Source organism: Trachurus trachurus (genome assembly GCF_905171665.1).
Source record: "Trachurus trachurus genome assembly, chromosome: 7".
NCBI classification, from domain to species: domain Eukaryota; kingdom Metazoa; phylum Chordata; class Actinopteri; order Carangiformes; family Carangidae; genus Trachurus; species Trachurus trachurus.
The window spans coordinates 3199807-3220924 of record NC_139901.1 but is presented as its reverse complement, the minus strand read 5'-3'; the positions used below and the strand labels follow the sequence as shown (position 1 = coordinate 3220924).

The 21118-nt window shown below is 43.0% G+C and overlaps 1 protein-coding gene across 1 annotated transcript; it reads right to left on the bottom strand.

Moving 5' to 3' along the window:
- Positions 1 to 530: 530 nt before the first annotated feature.
- Positions 531 to 18355, bottom strand: snx21 (sorting nexin family member 21). The gene is made up of 6 exons (XM_083976222.1): positions 18155 to 18355; positions 11066 to 11381; positions 8350 to 8546; positions 5450 to 5591; positions 5190 to 5355; positions 531 to 1126 (listed from the first exon to the last, which is right to left on the bottom strand). Exons 2-6 carry the CDS (start codon positions 11364 to 11366, stop codon positions 598 to 600), a joined length of 1335 nt encoding a protein of 444 aa, XP_083832348.1. The 5' UTR covers positions 11367 to 11381; positions 18155 to 18355; the 3' UTR covers positions 531 to 597.
- Positions 18356 to 21118: the final 2763 nt, after the last annotated feature.

Below are 21118 nucleotides of genomic sequence, written 5' to 3'. Positions count from 1 at the left end.
ATTTACAACATACAGTGTTGTGAATGGACCCAAAGAAACGGCCTATTTTCGCGGCATAAAAGAGGTTTTACGTGAAAAAAATACACAGTTCCATTGTTCGCTATAATATAATTTTTTCAAGCCCTTCAAAGTGCAGGAAAAACACAGTTTTTATTTGGAGCTAACCAACTCACGTATCCCTCCGCCCAGGGTTAGCGCCCGCCGATCAGCAGTTGGTTAGCTCCAAATAAAAACTGTGTTTTTCCTGCACTTTGAGCGGCTGGAAAAAATTATATTATAGCGAACAATGGAACTGTGTATTTTTTTTCAGGTAAAACCTCTTTTAGGCCACGAAAATAGGCCGTTTCTTTGGGTCCATTCACAACAATGTACTGTATGTTGTAAATCTCTGGGCAGGGTTATGGGCTGGCGTTGCTAACGGGAGGAGTGCAGAGAGTCTGCTACTGCAATTAAAGTACTTAGGGGCTATTTGTAGATCATACAACCCCACTTTAAAAAAAATGCTACTCTCCCTTTAAATTCTGCCTTAATCCTGAATAGTTGTCCGTCTGGTGATTTGAAGTCACAGTGGCCCCGACAGTTTGGTGATTGTTCTGTCTAAACCTCCGCCTCGCTCTCCTGCAGGTTGTGTTTTACCAGAAACTCTTTGACGGTTGGCTGATTGTCCAGCTCCGCCCACTGCTCCTCCAGCTGCTGCATAAGCTCCTCCCACTGCCGCTTGTCCTTCCCCGTCTGCCACGACAGCCGCACCACGGCCCGGAGCAGCGGCAGCAGGAGGGGGTGGGGCCTGTTCGTGAATGGGCGCGGCCCACCGGCCTGTGGGAGGGGCTTGTCGCCGAGTGGGTGGGGCTCGTCCTCACAAGAGAGGGGCTTGTCCTCCTCCGTGTCGGTCTGAGTCTCGGCGGGGGTCAGGACGCGCAGGGCGAGGTCACAGTGTTCCCGGGCCTCCTCCAGCTGGTCCACTTCCTGGAAACAGCACGACAACCCCACCAGAGTGAAGAACCAATGGGAGGGGGGCGGGGGCGGGGCCTGAGCCTGGCTGTCGTAGTAACTCGCCCAGCCCAGTTTCTGTTGCAGTCTCTTGGCGTTGAGCAGCGGACCCAAGGCCTCCTGGTAACGTCCCACCCTCCACAACGAGACAAATGCAGCTCTGAAACACTGAAGCTACAACACCACTTCTTCTACACCAAGAGCTATTCATATGTTTAAAGGTCCAGTGTGTAATATTTGGCAAGGTTTATTGACAAAATCTGAATATACAACCCATGAATATACTTATATATACAGTCATATATATATATATATATATATTAGGGCTGGGTATCGATTCAAATTTCAAGAATTGATTTTTTCAATTCGATCAGATTCATTCCGATCCGATTCGATTCGATCCGATCCGATATCAATTTGGGTTAGTGTCATTAAAACTGTTTTTTGAGCTGTTACCTCATTGTCTAGTTATGTAACATTTTAATACCTGATTGTCTAGTTATACAGCATATTAATACTAGTATTAAATTAATGACATGGCCTATTGGTAGTTAATGATGGCTATAAGACTGGGGAAAATGGCAAGGACCAATCCCAGAATGTTGATAGACTAGAAATTTACAAACATGCTGTAGGGCAGAATTACTGACCTGATCCAGGGCACCTGCAGCAATAGATTGCTATTGGGACAGTAACCTGGTGCGTTATTAAAAATATGACATGAAGAATTCACCCAAAAGCTGTTGCTGTTGAATACAAAAGTATTTTAATTTTGTCATGGCCATTTGGCCCCCAAACAGCTGGGAACGTGGGTTACGGCCAACAGTAACTGTACCGTTCCTGAAATAAATGTAAATGCTTTAGAGAGTGTTGCCATCTTGCGCCACCATGTTTGTGCGGCAGCCCGAACAGAAAATCCAGCCAGCCAGAGAGCGCGCTTTGCGAGTTTCGTGGTCATAAATAAACCAACGAAGAAGAAGGAGGAAGAAAAGAAGAAGGAGGAGGAAACTGCAGACATGGTAAAATGGTTTAGATCTTCATCTCATCGCTCCATCCTCCTGAAATACTCCCAGTCGTCCCATTCGTGGTAAACAAGTTTATTTTGTCCTCGGAGGCCACCGTCACTTTGCTGATGGGAGGGGTGAGTGCGAGCGGGCGAGAGCTGCAATCTAGAATCTGAATGCTAGATGACACGGTTTACCCCCCATTTTACACACTGGACCTTTAAAACCCTCACAAAGAAAAGACACATGATGACAGAAAACACAAACCAAACCAGAAGACTGACCTCTGTTTGAAGAAACCATTCTCCAGTATTACTATTATCATTATTCTTTATTTATTTTATTAATTTATTCACTCGTTTATTTGTTCTCTTTCTCTCTTCCTCTATCAACCCATGTCTCTTTTGTTTGTCTTTCTTTACTTTTTAACTACTGTATATGAGTCCATCTGTTGGGGCTAGGTGCTGGAGGGATGGGGGTTGGTATTTGTTTTGTGGTATGTTGAATTTACATCTGTAATTATTATTGTATGAAACATTATTGTTTTTTTTTAATATGTAAAATTCAATGAACAAATTATTTAAAAAAAAAGAAAAGAAAGAAATCATTTTCCGGGAATTTTACAGGAAGAAATTACAACTCACAGAATCTTCGATTTTACTTTAATAAATGATATTTCATTTTTATATCGCTGGCATTGCCTTTACTTTGAAAATGAAAGTCCTGCGATTCATTAAAAACAGCTGTTTTGCATCAAATGTTTCAGCTGTCCTCACTCACTAGACTAGAGCAGGAGGCGTTCAGGCGCCTGACCTGGTTCGGGGGCTTTCAGCTCCGTCCGTGTGACTTCATCTTTACCTCACCCTGCAACATTTACGGGTATCAGCAGGATTTTATTTCATTATTACCTCAGTTCCCATGTTGCTTGTTTGTTTAGTAGATTACTGATACTGCCTGATACCAATCCCTTTAGATGACTGAGGAAAAGAAATGAGGAACAGTCTTCGAAGGGATTTAGTGCTGGACGGGAACCACGGGAAGAGGGAGGAGGGTGTAGCCACTAGCCGGCCCCACCCTCAACGTCTACAGGTATTTACACATCTTGAAGTTAATTAGGTCAAACTGTGAAATGCTGCACAGTTTTAATTCAGAACATAATGTCTGTGTTGGCTGCAGGAACAGCAGTCAGAGACGACGCCTTTCTGCACATCTACATTATCATATTACACTGTTAACTTATTACCTCTGCTGCTGCTGGTGGGTTAAGGCGTGCTCACAGCAAAAAGCACCAGGAGAAAATGGAACCACATTTTAGTCTGTTTGATTCTGTCTGAGGTTAATTAAGTGCTGTACAGCAGTGGTTCTCAACGTGGGGTCCGGGGACCCATAGGGGTCCTTGAGAGATCTGAAGGTGGTCCCCAATTTATTTCTTGAAAATTTACCACTTTTTCTAGATTTTTTAAAAACTTTTTTGTTTTAGAAATTTTACCACTTTTTTCTAAAAAAAAATTATTTTGAACATTTTTTTCGGGGAAATTTTACCACTTTTTTTTAAAGACATTTTATTTTATTTTATTTTATTTTTTACTTTTTTTTGAGAATTTCTACCACTTCTTCCTAGAAATGTTTAAATGTTTTTGGAGAAATTGGACCACTTTTTCCAGAAATTTCTCTATAATATTTCCAAAAATTCACACCATTGGCCCTAATTTAAAAGTATAAAAAAGTAATGTTCTTCAGTCTCAGAACAAATATTTGTGTATTTCTGGTGTTTACTTCTAAATTTGGTCCAATGGGGGTCTGTGGTCTAATTTGTGTCAATTTAGGGGTCCTTGATGTACAAAAGGTTGAGAACCACTGCTGTACAGGATAACAATAATAGACAGTTATCACAGTACCCACCCAGTATTATAAGAATTTTTAATTGTATAATAATAATAGTTAACAGTTATACTATTATATTTCATAAGTGTTTGCTGTTGTGTTGCTTCAATCTCAATATTGACATTTTTTAAACTGGTATCATACTACAGTCAACATCTGGTAACATGACAACACTGTGAGCAACACACTGGGAAAGTAGAGGAGGGAGACAAGGCTGTACAACCATAATCTGTTTTGTCTGTTATCTTATTAGTTTCCCTAGAACTTATGGAAAAAAACCTTTGAAATATTTCTTTCAATAGAACCATTAGAAGGTGGTTCTTGAACACACCCTCCTTGTGTTCAAAGATAGGAACAGGAAACTGAACGGTTTGTCCATTTTACTCCTGAGTCAGGATTTTTCTGAATGAAAAAGAAACTGCCTCAGCAACATCAGAAAAAAAAAAAAGTTGTAATCTCATGACACTTACATGAGTTCATAGAAAGCCGAATGTATTGATGATATACATAAGAGAATGTACAAACCTCACACATGCAGGAATGTGCCACAGGTAACTAAGATATTCAGATTCATATTAAAGGGATAGTTCAGTTTTTTTGAAGTGGGGTTGTATGAGCTACAAATGGCCACTGATTATAATATCTAAAGTGGAAAGTTCTCTGCTCTGCTCTCCCACTGAGAAACACCGGCGTATCACGCTGCGCCGAGACACAGGCAGTACACTGTTGTGAATGGGGGACAATTAATCTGCATATTTTTGGCGCCTACGAGCAGTCCCGTCTCAAAATAATGCACCAGTTCAAGAGTACGATATAAAGTTAAAATTTACAATGCATCAGCTGGTTGGAAAAAAAGTTTGTTTATCTGAAACTAACCAACTCAGTACTCCTCCACATAGGCAGGCTCCGCGACGTACCGTATCACACCGCCTATCAGCTGTTTGAGTGATACAGCGGTGAAGTATCCCTTTAAGAGTGTCATAGTTTAAAGGGATAGTAACATTTTTTTAAAGTGGGGTTGAATGATCTACAAATAGCCCCTAAGTACTTTAATTGCAGTAGAAGACTCTCTGCACTCCTCCCGTTAGCAACGCCAGCCCATAGCCCTGCCCAGAGATTTACAACATACAGTGCTGTGAACAGACCCAAAGAAACGGCCTATTTAAAAAAAAAAAAAACACAGTTCCATTGTTCGCTATATATAATTTTTTCCAGCCCTTCAAAGTGCAGGAAAAACACAGCTATTTGTAGATCATACAACCCCACTTTAAAAAAAATGCTACTATCCCTTTAATGTGTTGTGTTAGTTACCTGATGAGCAGCTGACCAGTCTGCAGGTCGGTCAGGTAGAAGAACTGTCGGACACACAGCGCCCCCCGCAGGGTGGACAGGGAACACAGGTGAGACAGGTATTGCTCAAAGGCCCTGCTCCGCTTGGCGATCGTCTCCGCCGTGAAGTTCCTGCGAAGCTTCTTTCCTGCCGCCATCACAACAGGAGGTCAGGGTACAGCTGGGAGAAAAGGAGCCGCCCTCCCACCCCAGATGATGATGATGACATAATTTCTACTTACGTGGGAAGCAGACACGCTCCATCTGGTCTCCATAGTGACGCCGCAGCGTGGCGTGGAGGCGCTGGAAGTCGGAGTACCTGCGGGTGATTATGGCCGGAGTCTTGTCACAGCCGCCGGACTGGATGACGTGGATGGTGTACAGCTGGAGAGACAGAGACCGACCAAGGAGCGTTCAGGTTCAGCTGTAAAAATGACCTCCTTCACAGTTCACAGGGTTGTTATTTTGTAGCTGTGTGGTGGAAAATTGCTATGATTAGTATTTTCCTTGTAATGAGTAGTAACGTAGTCTTAGTAGTACTTACTTACTGACACCCCTTACTGACACCCCTTGCTGGGGTATAGGCCATTGACAAGGGACCTCCAGAGCACTCGGTCACTGGCTTTCTTTACGATCTGCGACCAGTTGTATCCCATCTTTCTGGTGTCAGCCTGGAGATCTCTCCACCAGGTATTTTTGGGCCGGCCTCTATTTCTCCTCCCTTGTGGGTTCCAGGTTAGAGCCTGTCTAGTGATGTTAGATGCTGGTTTCTGAAGTGTGTGTCTTATCCAGTTCCATCTTCTTCGTCCTATTTCATCCATAGCTGGTGTTTGGTTCGTCCTTGCCCACATATCTTGGTTCGTAATCTTGTCTGGCCAGTAGATTTTCAGAATTTTTCTTAAGCAGCTGTTAATGAAGGTTTGCACTTTACTGATTGTGGTTTTCAACATTCTCCAGGTCTCGGCTCCATAGAACAAGACAGATTTTACGTTGGAGTTGAAGATTCTTATTTTAGTTACTTCTTTTATCTCTCTGGAGCGCCAGATGTTTTTGAGTTGTAGGAAGGCAGCTCTTAGTAGTAGTAGTAGCAAAACCTTGTTTGTACTCCTGTTAACTCCATTAGTAGAGACATTTGTGAACTGACCATAATAAACCGGGAACAGAGGAAGGACACTGGGATGACCCACATACAACCTTGTTCACTAATTGCTCTAGGTTGTAAATACCTACAGAGAAACCAACAACGGGGGTAGACATTTGTTGAGTAACACATCTGTTGGATTGTTTTATTGTCTGAGAAAGCTAGAAGTGCTTGTAGTAATGAAGTAACCAGAGTCATAAAGTGGTGGATAAGAAGGGACTGCAACCTCTGTTCTTGGGGCACTACTCTGAACTGCTACCTGCTGTGTACTTCTGTGTTCTGTTCCCTTCTCTAGAGCAGTGGTTCTCAACTGGTGGGTCGGGACCCAAAAGTGGGTCGCGGACCCGTTCTGGATGGGTCGCGGACAGCTGGTCAAAAAAGTAATATTTAAAGCAGAAGTAAGCAATATATTTGTGTTAATATAAGTCTTAAATAGTTATATCTTCCGACAGCAATCACTTACATAGAGTGTTTGGTCTGAAACACGGGTCTGTCAGTCCCTCTGCTCTGCTCTGAGCCGAGGAGAAAACTTTTCTCGTATCCTACAGTTTTTATCCAATGAGGAGAGAGAACGGCATGCAGGGCTGTGTGTGCAGCCAAGGGATGCCCGTGAATGTGGTGACGTAGGGACGAGGACTGTTATGGTGCGTTCAAGGCAACTCGTAACTCGTGTTTTTCCGACCTGTGAAGTCGTACCAGTTCGATCTGGTACGAGTTCACGGGTCGGAAGTTACGAGTGGCCGTTATAGTGACTTTCACAGGTAAAACAGGTCGGAAAAACACGAGTGGGTTGCCTGGAACGCTACAAAGTCGTAAGTTGTGACTTGAAGCTGTAATTTACGGTTTCAAAAGCCTGCCTGGAACGCAGCATTAGCCAAAACGACCGGATCGCTTACTTCTGCTTTAATGCACATCTGATGTTGGACATGTCTTTTATTTTGAAAAATAACTTATTTTGAAAGGCACACTATACACGTGAACACATGCAGTTGTAATGGTCCTCCTCAGTTTCTAATTATTTGCTCTGAATGCAAAGATATCAGTTTCTTATTAATGTGGCCTGAATGCAGTGAAAATACCTTGTTTTGTGGGTCTTTATTTTGTGCAATTTGATATTTATTCACTTTTGTGAACATGCTCTGAATGCAGAGATGCATTAGAAGTCAAATATATCGTTTTGTTGGTCTCCATTTTGTGCAGTTTGATATTTTTTATTCACTTCCGTACATGCAGTTGTCATGGTCCTCCTCAGTTTCATTCATGTGCTCTGAAATGCACTTTGCTCAATAAAGAGCAAAATGAGTTTTTAAAGGCTTTAAAAAAATTATTGGTTTGAATTCTATAAAAGTGGGTCACAACTGAATGACCATGGGAAAATGTGGAGCCCAGAGTGAGACTAGTTGAGAACCCCTGCTCTAGAGAATAAACTTGGGTGCATGCTACCACTCCAGTCTTGTTTTTTTGACTCATCACCGGCAGAATCAAGATTTCCACGACAAGCTGTATCTTTTTTTTTCCACTGTAATTTTTATTGAGGTTGTTTCCTTTATACAGATGTAACAACTCAATTAATACAAGTAAATATAAAAACAAATAACACATGGGAGTCACTATCAAAGCAATCTGTCCATATTCCATTTTCTTTTACTCAATCAAGTTTTTTGTTTAGTCGCTGTTCATTCATAAATATTGTCCATTTCATCCATTTCTCTTCAAACAGCACTTCCTGTAGGCGGTGTGTCATTTTTTTCCTCTACAAGGCGAGTCCATTGGTCCTGTGTAGGGATGTCTTCCCTTCCCTATTTCTTCATTTGTAGCTCCATCTTGAAATTGCCAGGTGCTAGAATTTAGCAAAATCTCTCATCTCTCATTGGTTGGTCATTTTTCTGTTTGCTCCATTTGTTTGAGAAATCATTTTTGGTTGTGTGTCTGTGGTTTAAGCACCTGAAACTTCTGCTCAGTTCTTTATTTCACATCAGGAATTTCTAATTAGGAACTCACCACATATTTTGAGGAACTGTCCTGCACCACGCTGGCGTCGGTGACCTCGAACATCAAGCTGTCCGTCAGTCGCCTCCCAGAGGGAGTGGGACTTCCTCCTCCGAGTCCACGCAGGCTCCTCCAGCTCTCCTGGAGCTGGCGGGTCAGCAGGGAGGAGGGGGAGGGGCCGACTGGAGACACGCCGACAGGACTGGTATCTACAGGAGACAGACAGGTGACTTTTAGCACCTTTGGACCAATAATCCATAGTGTGTTCTGCCTGATCCACCATATGTATGTATTTCTGGACATTAGTGACATTTTTAGCTGTCACTCATTAGCTTAAAGAACAATCCTGTTTCCATGGTTATGATGAGTAACCAGCTCACCTACTTGTACCGAATGAAAACAAAAGATGATGTAATGTCTGATGTAAAAATAAAAAAATTGAAGTAAGGATGTCAAACACTGATCCACAGAATTGCTCAAAATGTGGCGACGTAGGTTAAAGAACGACAAAGTCCAGGTCAGGACAAGGATGTGATAGATGGACGAGTATGAAACAGGAGAACATTTAGTTTCTCTGATCCATGAGCCACCGAATACAACTATACAATCTTAAGCCTGCCACACACATAAAGATTTTATAAATCTCAACCGATTTATTATCTGTGAGAGACCCCACACATTAAGATAAAAAATCTGTGATTGAACAGTTTTGATCGTATTGTGTGTGGTGTGCTGCAATATTCCAAACACAGCACACCACACACATCAAGATTTTTCAGAATCTTGACCCTCCGGTCAGAAAACTCAGAAAGAGATCCGCGGCATCAGCAGCGATACCAGGGGTGTCGTTGTAGCTACTCTTTCGGGTCTATTTCCGGAATGGACAATGAGAGGACGTAATTTTTTTTTATTGAAAGCGGGACACTTCAGCCTTTACAACGATCTGTGTGTGTCTGTGTGTCTGTGGCTCTGGACGCCGAGCAGTCAAGCGGCTGTCCAATAGGGAGCCGTGCGCTGTCACATGACGAGCTGTGAGCGGCGGTCACATGATCATTTAAACATGGCTGCTCTATTGCTGGCTGTTGCCGGCTATGATCGCTACCGTCTTTGCTATCAGCTATCAGGAAACCTCCCGTGTATGTGTGAATGTCTGTGTGAACCTCATGTATTGCCAGGGCTGCACCGTGGCTCTCTGTGAGGTTGCCGGTGTTGTGCGGAGAAGTGGCTTGTTGCCGCGAGCAGCATGCAGAGCTCGGTGAGCAGAGCTCAGCAAGCAGGCGCTTCTCCGCACAACACCGGCTTTCCACACACAAGATGACTTTTGATTGAAACGGCCACGGTTGTCGGCCCCGATAATCGTAAATATTCGTTTTCCGAGCCGATTGTCGGGGGAATTTTGACTCTTAACACACCACACACTACAAGAGAATCTTATAAGATAATCTTAAGAGCTTAAGATAATCGGGCGATGTCTGTCCGTGGTCGGAAGGGGGAAAATCGGGGCAAAATCAGCCCGATTATCTTTATGTGTGTGGCAGGCTTTGGAGACAAACAGAGATCTTCTTTTAAATATAACCCAGCCATGATAGTTCCGTAATAACTATAACAACCTAAGTCCGGTTCACTTGCTGCATGGATGAGACACCTTAAAGCGACTGAAGACATAAACAACCACTGAGGCTGTTTATGTTAGAGGAGTGAATTTGATTTTTGAATGTATTGAAGGATCGCCCCTTGAGATGTAGCATCTCTTTTTCAAGGGGGTCCCTAGACAAACATATAGAACACATGACAATAATACACTACATTACATTGTAGACATACATAACATATGACAAACAGCCACTCCCCCTTCCCACATTACGTCTAACGTACAGAATAGACATATTGAATAACAAGGATCAATGATGTGAACATAAAAACATAGCAAGAATAACGAAAATGGAGAAAGAGAAAAAAAAGAGAGAAAAATTAGTAGTTGCATTACATTTTGGACAGTCCTGGAAATTAGCTTCACTCCACTGTTTCCACTAACTCCAACACATTCAAACTGCTTCTTTACCTCTAAAGCAGATGTGCCACAAGGCTTTATGTGACCTGCCATTTTAATATTGTCAAGATAAATGATCAAAGAAAGAATTCAAGTGAATATTGGGTCATTAAATACATTTAGATCTTCTTTACGTCAAAGTCTGATCCTGATAAAAACCACCCCCATGCCATACGCGGCAGCCGGCAGCGGTAGCTGTGAAACAGGCAAAAAGCTGTTTTATTTCCTGCTGTAGCGCTGCCTACAACCTACGTCGTCACCCCGGGGGACAACAATCGTTAATTAACTTACCCGCAGGCTTTTAGAGGTTTACCACCGGCTGGTTAACTTCTTTTTAGGAGATAAATGTTGGTCTCATTGATGAAATCTAACAATTGTGGCAGTAGCATTAGTTTGTTTGAATGAAAAGTGAAGCTTCATGTGTGTACTGGACAGAAGAGCAGCGCTGCCTCGGGTGCTTTTTTTCTAGAAAAGGAGATACAGCGTCTTTTATGAAAGGTGCTCTGTTTGTGCCTGTCGCTCTTCTGACACTCGCATTTCTGGATCATTATTATTTCTCAAAAATGTGCATTTAAGACCCATTCAACACCTGAAACAGATATAAATACCAGGTGATGGATCCTTTAAATTAAATTGAAAGAAGTAATCTTGTGTTTAATGAGCAGAACACCACCTAACCTGTGCTGCTGAGCCCCTCCTCCATCGACTCTCCCAGGAAGTCAGAGTCGCTGTCCAGCCCCGAGCCCTCGCCGTCGGCTCCGTCCTCAGCTCCTCCTCCGCCGCTGTCGAAGCACAGCGTCCCCCCGAGCCGATCGGTCACGCACTCCTCCTCCTCCGCCAGCTCCGCCTCCCAGCGGTCCTCGGTGAACTCCACCTCCTCCTCCTCCTCCTGTCCGCCTCCTGCTTCCTGCTCAGTCCCCGCCGCCTGGCCATCTTTGAACAGCGAGCGCTTCAGACGGTCCAGCAGCCTGGACGCCATGACGCTGCCTGGCCACTGCAGGAGGAAAAGGGGGGGGGACAGCACAGATTAACTTTTTGGGGAGTGGTTTCAGCCTGTAATTGGGCAGCGACAGTGAGAGAGGGGGTAACAAACAGTGAAGGGTCATGAGTCAGATTCAACAGCAGGGCTGCTGCCATAGAGACTGAGCCTTCTGCCAGATGAGCAGCCCATTAATAAATATCTATAAGAACTTTAATCATCTTGCCTCACTTGACCTGTAATCCATAGACAGTTAATCCACAGTGATTATATACATCCATTTACAATATGAGAAAAGTTTGAGAGAAAAATTGCCAAATGTTTGCTAGTTCAATTTTTCATTAAAGGTCCATATAATATAAAGATAAATGTCCATCTCTGCTTTAGTTATACAGCAGTTCTAGGTTCTATATTAAAGGGGACCTATTATGCTCCTTTTTGCACCAACTAAAATAGTTCCTAGGTGTCTTAAAGACATGTCTGTGATGTGCTTCGGTCAAAATACCCCAAAGATCAAACATCACAGCACTCTCAAAAACAGGGCTCTGCAAAACGGTCTGTTTCAGTGGCCCCTCCCTTTAAATGCAAATGAACCACTCCCTCAGCATTGCGTTACCATGACGATGTCTACTACTAGTACCTATACTGATTTGGCCAAAATGTAGTATGCAAACAAAAGCTAAATCTGCAGTAGGCAAATTGCCAGATCTCCAGTCTGCATCTGACCAGTCTACATTGTGTAATGAAATGTGCCCATGACCTAGTCTCACCCTAACCAAAGATGGTATAGAGTAGTCTTTGCCATGTAGGCTACTGTAACCATGTAACATGTAATATAAAAATGCAAAAATAAATATATAAAATAAATTAAAAATATATGCAGACTGGTCAGTTCATTGTAAAACAGTTATTTATTGATGTAAATGTGGTGATTTGTGCACAGAGACTACAGAGCTCCGCAGCTCTGCTCCTCTCTCTCCTCCTCCTTCTCACAGCTTCACTTTTCATTCAAACTAATCCAACTGCCACAATTGTAAGATTTCATCAATGAGACCAACATTTATCTCCTAAATAGACTAACCACATGGTGGTAAACGTCTAAAAAACCTGCGGGTATGTTTATTAGCGATGGTTTTCTCTAACTGCAGACGAGCTCTGCCTGTGTGAGGAGCCGCTGCAGCTCCGGAGCTCCGGTGCTCCGTCGGTCCAACGTTACGTCGGTCCGACGAACAACGTCGCCCCGGCGGTACGTTGCTTCTCACACAGGTACAGCTTCACTTACATGAAACGTCGGCGTAAATAAATAAAACTTAGTAAAGTGACGCTACAGCGCTAAAACATGCAGGGAAAAAGCAGGAAGTAGCCACCAGCCACAACAGAGGTAAAGGTACTTTATTTTAGGGCCCGACCGATATGGATTTTTTGGGGCCGATGCCGATTACGATTATTAGGGGGAAAAAAACCCGATAACCGATTAATCGGCCGATTATTATTTTTTTTTAAATTAAGTTTTAAAATGGTATTACTATAATAATACATCTATATATATTATATAATATATAAATTAGGGCTGCCTGGTCGACCAAAAAATCATTAGCCGACTAAAATTTCATTGGTCGATTGGTTGCATGAAAAAAAAAAACATTTGAAGCCCTGAATCAATATGGGCTTTTATTTTGAAGGGCCAAATACAGGAAGTCATGACACGTGTTGTTTTTTTTACACGGCACGGCGTCTCTCTCTCCCTCTCTCTCTCTCTTTTCAATTAAAAGCGATCAGCGGTTGCTGCCGTGCCCGGCACCGTGTCAAAGCGCTCACCGGCGGTCAGTCTCACAGCAGTGTCACGGAGCAGAGACATGATAGTCCCCGCTGCAGTCAGAGTCCCGCACCGCTCCACGCCGCGGACCCCCCGCCCCACCCGTCACACAGCCTCAGCTCAGTCACTCACCCTCATCTACTGTGTTTATTGGTGATAAATGAGCATACTGCCGTGCCGGTATATAACGGTAAAACCCGACCCCGACCGGCTTGTTGAATCTCGGACCCAACACGGCCGGAGACGAGCATTAATTAATTAATTCACAACCCGACCCGGAAAAAAAAAAAAAAAAAAAAAAAAGGGAAACAGAAAGCCAGTGGCAACACTGGTTTTGAGACAGATCAGTCACTCTGCTGTGTGCTGTGACTGAGGTGGTAGTGGATGGAGTTTGTCATGAGGTCGGCGTCGGTGCGGGGGAATCTTTTCAAAGTAAAACCAAGTTTTATTCCCTGCATTTTATTCCTGAAAATATCGGCGACAATCGCTGAGTTTTGGCCGATTACCGATTAGTTTCAAACGGGCTATAATCGGCCGATTTAATCGGCTCGCCGATAAATCGGTCGGGCCCTACTTTATTTGTCACATATACAGCTAGTACAGTGAAATTCTTTCTCTGCATTTAACCCATCCCTGAGGAGCAGTGGGCAGCCACGGCGCCCGGGGACCAACTCCAGATTATGAGCCAGTGCCTTTGGTCAGGGGCGCTGACTGGAGGATTAACCTAGCCGACATGTTTTTAGTGGTGGGGGAAACCGGAGCACCCGGAGGAAACCCACGCAGACACGGGGAGAACATGCAAACTCCACACAGAAAGGACCTGGGCGGCCGGGGATTCGAACCCAGGACCTTCTTGCTGTGAGGCAACAGTGCTAACCACTGTGCCACCGTGCCGCCCAGCATGGGAGCATGGGAGGAGGCGGGGCCGGCTGGGGCAGAGACCTCGGCATGACCATGTAGGGGAGTCCGGCACGCCATGACGTCATGGCGTGCCTCATGTAAAAAAAAGTCAGTGCAACTGAGTGTAACACGGTGTGCAGAGAAATCCCAATAATCTAGCAGGGTTTACCTCCAAATGCATTAACCTCAGGATATGACACTTCCACGGCCTCTAGAACCATTATCCAACATTTTAAACATATATAAAAGTCTGAAAAGCTGGAAAAGCATAATAGGTCCCCTTTAATACTGTAAACGTATCAAAGCCTAAGTCCTCAGAGAAATGCACACAGACTGTGTTCAGAAAACTGAGCCTTGATACAAGCCGTCAGGACTTCCTGTAACCTTGTGATAATAATGCAAACAAGAAAAAATACAGAAAATCCGCACACCATAAAAAGCTCCCTTAACAGAGATTTATTGGCAACGTGACGTTTCGAGCACACCGCTCTTTTTCAAACTGCTGTGTCTCACAGCAAATCTCTGTTAAGGAAGCTTTTTATGGTGTGCTGATTTTCTGTATTTTTTCTAGTATCTCCTCCTTTTGATCCAGCACCCATCCCAACCGGGCCTGCCTGATGTGCATGTTTTCTCCATAGTCTGTATAATATACAAACAAGGGAGAAGTGTGAGAGCTTTGATGTTAAAGACATATATGCAGGGGTCGACAATATAAATGGCCCGGTGGCCCGGATGGACTTTTAAAAGCGTCAGGGTGGTGCGTGGCGCAGTGGTTAAGGCGGCCACCCCATGTAGAGGCTACAGTCCTCAACGCAGGCGTCCCCGGTTCGAATCCCGTGTCGAGCGGACCTTTCCTGCATGTCATTCCCCCTCTCTCTGCCTCCCCCTTTCCTGTCTATCTATACTGTGTGCTATCAAATAAAGGCAAACACGCCAAAAAACATTACTTGAAAAAAAAAAGCGTCAGGGCTAGCAGATGCCTTGAAAAAAAATTAGAAGTAAAAAATGTAATAAATCTAATTTCACATTAATTCCCTGTGGTTTGAAATGATTCTATGAAATCGTCTAACAAATCCCGACCCGATCAAAGACAGAGCATGTACTTTCTGTGCCCTGGGACGCCAGCACACCACCTGCAAGCAACTGCAGTGTGCACAGCTCGCTCGCACCGCTCGCTCACTGCTGCTGATTGAAGGTTGTCACAAGAACCGATAAGAAGCTTTTTTTCGGTGCCGTGAAACTTTGCCCTTTAGCGCCGCGTGTCGAGTAATATGTCCCCGTTAATGCTTTTTGGTTTTCTATGATAGCAAACATTTTATGAAGAAGATTTACAACACACATCTGTATTCTGTTGTCACCCATTTGCTGCAGTGACACTAGAGAACAAGGTGTTAACAGAGCTCCATAGTAAAAGATCAACACCTTCACTTCCACAATCCAGGTCACTGAAGAAAATAGCTGGTCACATCGGAGCTCCACAAACACACTGATCTACTGTGCAGCAGGCCGAGCTGGCTCGGGTTACGGGGCTGGCAGCCTCACTGAATGGAAATCATGTCACACATTAATAATACACAGCCGCCTGCTAAGTCAGCCCGAGGCCAGGAAAACACAGCGGCGAGGCTTTGGCCTGCAGAGCTTCATCAGGATCCTTCAGTCACAGGTTCAGCAGTTTCTCTGCAGCCCCTGACTGAGATGCATCAGATCAGTGTGGAAGTCTGCTGTGGCAGCGGCTGATGCACCATGGTGATGTCCACTTATCATTGTGTGTGTCCGACTGTGTTTTGACACTTCTTCGCTCAAATCAACACATCACTGAACAATATAGACTACAATAGCAGCCATGTAAATGACCATCTGTTCCTGATGAACAAAAACAGGTTGATGTGTTTGTAGTTATTTTAAAAATTGAATTAGTCACTGCATGAATAACAACATGACAACAAACCTAGACCCAACCCTGTTGTATGTATCAGTGTTTTCCACATTTAGATTTAGATTCCATTAGCTTTAATACAAGTGGTAAAAGATATTAGGGGTGGGAGAAAAAATCGATTCACATAAATATCGCAATATCTTTTTTGATGATTTTTAAATCGATTCTTTTTTCAAAAATCGATTTTTTTCTTTTTGAATTATTATTATTATTATTTTTTTTTAAAATGTTTTAAAATATTGTGCAATGTGCATTTGTTCGCCTTTTTTACATACAGAGAGTCCTGGTTTTGAAAAGGGTTTAAGTTCACTTTATAATGGAGTATGTTAATTTATAGGCTCCTACAGTGTTTGTGTGCAGATGTTAAAAATGCAGACTAAAAATCGAGAGAATCGGCAATATCGTAGAATCGCAATTTAAATCGAATCGCCATCCAAAAAAATCGTAGAAGAATCGAATCGGGAGAAAAGCATATCGTCCCAGCCCTAAAAGATATGGTTTATTTCATCATTTATTCCAATAGATTATCAATGGATCTTTACTGCCACAGTACTACATTGTTTACAAACATACACTTTACAACTTTTGAACTTTTGAAGTGTTCCAAAGTCCTGTGAAAGAGTTGGATGTCAGCTTTAATGTGTGTGTATGCCATTTCTTTCTTTTTTTCTTGAACATTATAATTAGGCTACGCTGGTATAGTAGGACTAGGAGTGTAGCCAACTTCTTTTGTATGAACCATGAGAAATATTGGCCGAATCCAACTGAATTATATAGAACTGTTAGAAGAAGCACATCTTTCCATCTGGAAAGCTGTAAACAGCAATTTATGTAACTAATCACCTACTACTACAGTTTTGGACTCTGTTCTGGTGATAAATGTAATAAATGTGCTGTTATCTATGCTGTCCTGTCCGTGAGAGGACTGACTGAGTGGGATCATATGTGTATCCAATGAGGTTTTATGGACGACAACTACATGGGAATGTTAAATGCTTCTTTCTAAAGCATGTGTTGACTTCATTTCCAGAGATGGAGACTCGACTTGAGTCATTGTGATTTGGACTCAAGTTGCTATTTTGATGACTTGTGACTTGAGACCCGACTCAGACTTGAACATTAAAGACTCAGGACTCCACTTGACTTGAGAGATGATGACTTGAAGGACTTGAGTGTTGTTCATTTGATGTTTTCAGTTTGATTTTGATATAAAATTAATATCTAAAACTACCCAGTATGAGCACAAGCTGAGAATGGCATGGCCGTAATTGAATCACTACCCTGTCAGTCAGTCATGCCATGTTTGATTCCATATTTTACTAAATATCAGTAATTATAATGCAAATCTCGTTTGGTGTTATGCTTTTTAAACAGGTTGGATAAATTGGCCAATGATGTTAACTGACAGTTAGCCTACTAATATTGTCTTTTCATTTTATTAAGATCAGATTCTGCAGGTTAAAATCAAAATAATAATGAGACTTGATTTCACTTTTGACTTACTTTAGTCTTGCACATGTGTGACTTGGTCCCACCCACCAAGCTTCTTAAATTGTGGGGAGAGAGAAGAAAAAAAACAACAACGCAAGAAGGCGCAAGTGTGGGAATTAATGAGGTGTCCGTAAACGCAGCACACAGTTTAGCTGGTCAACATCAGAATAAGTAACTTGAACCTGTCAAACATAAAGTCAGCTACAGGTCCACCCTGACTGACGGTGCTGCGGGGCTCACTGCTAACACTGTTAGCTCTAAACAGCACGGTCAAGTCAGCAAACAGGGCGAGGGTTATGCGTTTAATCTTTCGGGGTTTAGTCGGTGATATTGACACCGACAACGTCACGTCAGTAACTAACGCGGCGGGGTTTGGAGCCTGAAGCTAATAACTTCAACCTTTCATTAACCTGGACACTGTCAATGTAAAGTTTAAAGCCCCGACACACAGTTAAAACCAGGACAGTCCCGTTTCCGTCCGTCCCTGTCCACGCGCCGCTGACTGAATGAGGGGCTCCGCTCCGCGCTGCTATCGGCTAAACCCCGCTAGCACCTCACGGCACCGCAAAAGTTAGCGAACGAGCTAACAACTTTGTTTACAGTCGGTGAGTTGAGTTGTAGGAGGAGGTGGAAGAAGCCACTCACCCCTCGGCTGGAAGCTGACCGTCTCCGCTCCCGTTAATCCATCTCAGCAGCAGGTTTCTGTAGACTGTGAAGCTCCAGGCGGCACCCGAGGGCTGGACCCGCTCCTGTCAGTGTTGCTGTAGTCCACGCATACGTACACACACACAGAGACACACACACACAGCTGACTGACTGTATCCTGATTCCTGAAACTCTCCCCCGCTGCAGCCCGCAGCAGCAGCAGCAGCAGCAGCAGCAGCAGCAGCAGCAGGAGGCGGCGGCTCAGATGTCGGACAGGCTCCATATAGGGCGGTGCACCGCCGCACACTGGCCACAGGGGGGCGGCACACGTCTGACTCTGACCCCAATGAGATCCATGACATGCACTTTGTAGCATTGGATTTTGGCCCCAGAAATGAAAGGTCAAAGATCAGTGCTCACCAGTGATGGCCTAATAACCATAGACAATATAGTATGTCTATGGGAATAACAACTTTTTTCATTAACGAGTAATCAAAAAATAATTAAATAATTGTAACTGCACATTTTATTGATCAATCAATAAAATGTGCAGTTACTCGCTGTTACTTTACTCAAGAAGTCTGTCACAAAATAATAATCCCGTTAAAGGGATAGTTCAACATTTTGGCAAATTTGCCTATTGAACAAAAAAGGCTCACGCACATCCAGAGTAGCAGGTGCTGAGTCCAGGGAGGTGAACAACAAAAAGAAGAAGAGGACTCGCCACACTGTAGGCTAGATGCTCCCAAAGTTTACAAATTTTTTTATTGGAGGGCTACATAAAAACGAGACAACGTTTCGAGCAATGTGCTCTTCGCCGGGTCAAAAAACCTGAAGAAGAGCGCATTGCTCGAAACGTTGTCTCGTTTTTTTGTAAACTTGGGGAGCATCTACAAATTTGTCTATTTAGATTCATTACCTTTAATTATCGGTGCATGTTTTTTTGAGATCCGCAGGTCAGAGCTGCTCAGCTAACACAATGGAGGTGAACGACAGATCCCCAGTCCCTCAAAACTCATCAAATACACAATCCAACAACTCCAAAACGCTCTCTTGGACAAGTTGTGACCTGAACATTCACCACGCTATGAAATTATCATGTAACATTACGAGAGAGTTGTTTTCGAGGCAAATGCGTAGCCAGAACTACATTCCAGACATGGCTGCTGGGCAGAGTGATTTTAAAGTGGAAGTAGTTCCGAGTATTTGCTTCGTGTGTCGTTATGTTACATGATTATATATGGTTATTTTATAGCGTGGCGATGGTGAATGTGCAGGTCTCAACTTCTCCACGAGAAGTTGGAGGAGTATTCCTCCGCACAGGCAGGAGGAATACTGAGTGAGTTGGTTAGTTCCAGATAAACAGGAGGTTAGGGTTATGGTTAGGGGATTAGAGGGCGAGTCCAAATATTTGACATATTGAGCATTTTATAAAAAGGTAACGCAATAGTTACTTTTCCTGGTAATTAGTTACTTGTATAATGTTACTAACTCAGTTACTTTTTGGGGAAAGTACATTGTCTTTTACTGTCTTTTCCTTTTTAATGTATTTTTCTGTTTTTGATTTTAATGTGTTTCTATGCCTCTGTAAAGCACTTTGAATTGCCTGGTGTGTGAATTGTGCTCTACAAATAAATTGCCTTGCCTTGCCTTCTTCTGATGGTGTTTTCCCTGCTATCAGTTCCACTGTTTCCTGTTCAAACTTCCTGGATAATATGAAGACATTTTCACATGTCTGTGTGGTATTTATAATATAATATTGACCTCAACAGATTTCTCTCGGCCAGTTTCTGCTCTCTTAATCCTCTGGATACCACTGTGTACAGGGACCCACATGAACATGATATTTCTCTGTGTCTAATTATTCTTGAATGAGCAATCAATGCTAATAATACACACACACTAACTGTGCTCCTCACTGTGAGTGGAAATATTGTGCCTTGTGATTGCCTGGGACAGGAAACATTGCACCGATAAAGGGAACAATAGACTGAACATGCCAACATGCAACTGTCCTGTGGTCAGTAACGAAAGTGAAAGGCTGGCTTCTACAACAGGACAATGACCTGAAAATTCCCCATGAGCCACCTCATCAGACACAATCTCAGTTCCTTTATGATAATAAATCATTATTAATTAAAAATGAACATCCACGTGTTTGTATCTAAATTATAGTGTTAGTTGAAACAATCACTATGCTGAAAAGAAGTACAAACCAGTTACCTTCTATTTAGTGAGCCTAAATAACCCTCTAGTGCCATAGTGACATTTTTGTGCTACAGTAATTAGACCAAATGTAACTTGTTATTTATTAAGCTTTATTTAACCAGGAAGTCCCATTGAGATCAGAAATCTTTTTTGCAAGGGAGACCTGGCCAAAGATAAACACTCCTCTCTCACTGCATTCTTTATGATACACTTATGATCATGAATAGATATAAATAAATGTTTTGACATTTTTTCCAAGACCATGGTGCATGTTAGGAAATTGATGTTTTGCCAAGGTCTGTCCTGACCCGAGGTACATTCAAAAGCAACAACTTGGATGCATTCAGATGGTAGCTGCTATAATAACTGCCAAAGAGGAGGGTACTAAGGTATTTTGGGAGTTTACCCAACAAAGCTTTGTAGATGTTTGGAGTCTCCACATCCTGACCCAGAACATCACCTGCATGTTAGATGGGGTATCTGCACCCTTCCTTGTAACTAATGGTGTGAGACAAGGAGGAATCTTATCACCTGTCCTCTTCAATCTGCATGTGGATGATCTGTCTAGACAGTTGAACCAGGACTGGATGTATAGTGGGAGACAGACTCATTCATCATTTGGTTTATGCTGATGACTTGGTCATTATATCTCCCTCTAGTGTTGGGTTACAGCAACTGCTGAGAATCTGTTCCTGTTTGATACTGTGTTTAATTCAGTAAAAAGTGTGATTATGATTGTAAAAACAAAGGAGGATA

Coding starts and splice junctions, on each gene's coding strand:
- snx21 (XM_083976222.1), bottom strand. CDS start 11,366: ATGGCGTCCAGGCTGCTGGACCGTCTGAAGCGCTCGCTGTTCAAAGAT. Junction 8,547..11,065: donor GGAGGGGCTCAGCAGCACAG/GTTAGGTGGTGT, acceptor TGTCTCCTGTAG/ATACCAGTCCTGTCGGCGTG. Junction 5,356..5,449: donor GGAGCGTGTCTGCTTCCCAC/GTAAGTAGAAAT, acceptor TGATGGCGGCAG/GAAAGAAGCTTCGCAGGAAC.